Raw genomic sequence first — 512 nt, forward strand, 5'->3', positions numbered from 1 at the left:
AGGTGGCACCGCAGCGGGGTCTTGGTGGGGTAAAGCCCGCCAGGAATGGGGCCAGGAGGTCAGCGCATCCCCACGACAGAGAAAAGCCGCCTCCGGGCGCTTTGATCTCCCCGTACACAACTCTGGGTGTTGTTTACGCCAGCAATGCCGGGTCAGTCTTTTTCCTGTTTGGATTTGCCAGAAAGTGCAGGAAATGGCCCGAGCCCCGGCGGTGCCGTCGGTTTGCAGATGGGCAGGAGGGGTAAATCGGGACATGGCTGCAACCCCTTCCCCACCAGCTGGCGAGGAGGAGGAGGGGAGAGCCCTGGGCAGGGCAGGGGGACATGGGGACCTCCAACAGCTTCCCTTACCTGGCATGGAGAACTTGGAAAAGTCCGGCAGAGTGTGAGAGAAGGTGACAGCGCTCCCACCGCTGGGGCTGGACATGCCGCTGGAGAGGGGCGAGGATGCCTTGCCGTTGATGGTGGCGTAGTTGGGCAGGCTGTTGGAGCGGGCCCCGGCCGACACCCGCC

The 512-nt window shown here is 63.9% G+C and overlaps 1 protein-coding gene across 1 annotated transcript in view; it reads right to left on the reverse strand.

The window, feature by feature from the left end:
• Positions 1 to 512, reverse strand: part of TNS1 (tensin 1) — a 41,269-nt gene that overhangs the window by 6,466 nt on the left and 34,291 nt on the right. Inside the window, exon 22 of the mRNA XM_009323551.1 lies at positions 351 to 511. Within this exon, the coding sequence (XP_009321826.1) occupies positions 351 to 511 (161 nt within the window). The remainder of the gene's footprint in view (positions 1 to 350; position 512) is intronic.

This window comes from Pygoscelis adeliae, unplaced genomic scaffold, assembly GCF_000699105.1.
Source record: "Pygoscelis adeliae isolate BGI_AS28 unplaced genomic scaffold, ASM69910v1 Scaffold664, whole genome shotgun sequence".
Classification (NCBI taxonomy): Eukaryota; Metazoa; Chordata; class Aves; order Sphenisciformes; family Spheniscidae; genus Pygoscelis; species Pygoscelis adeliae.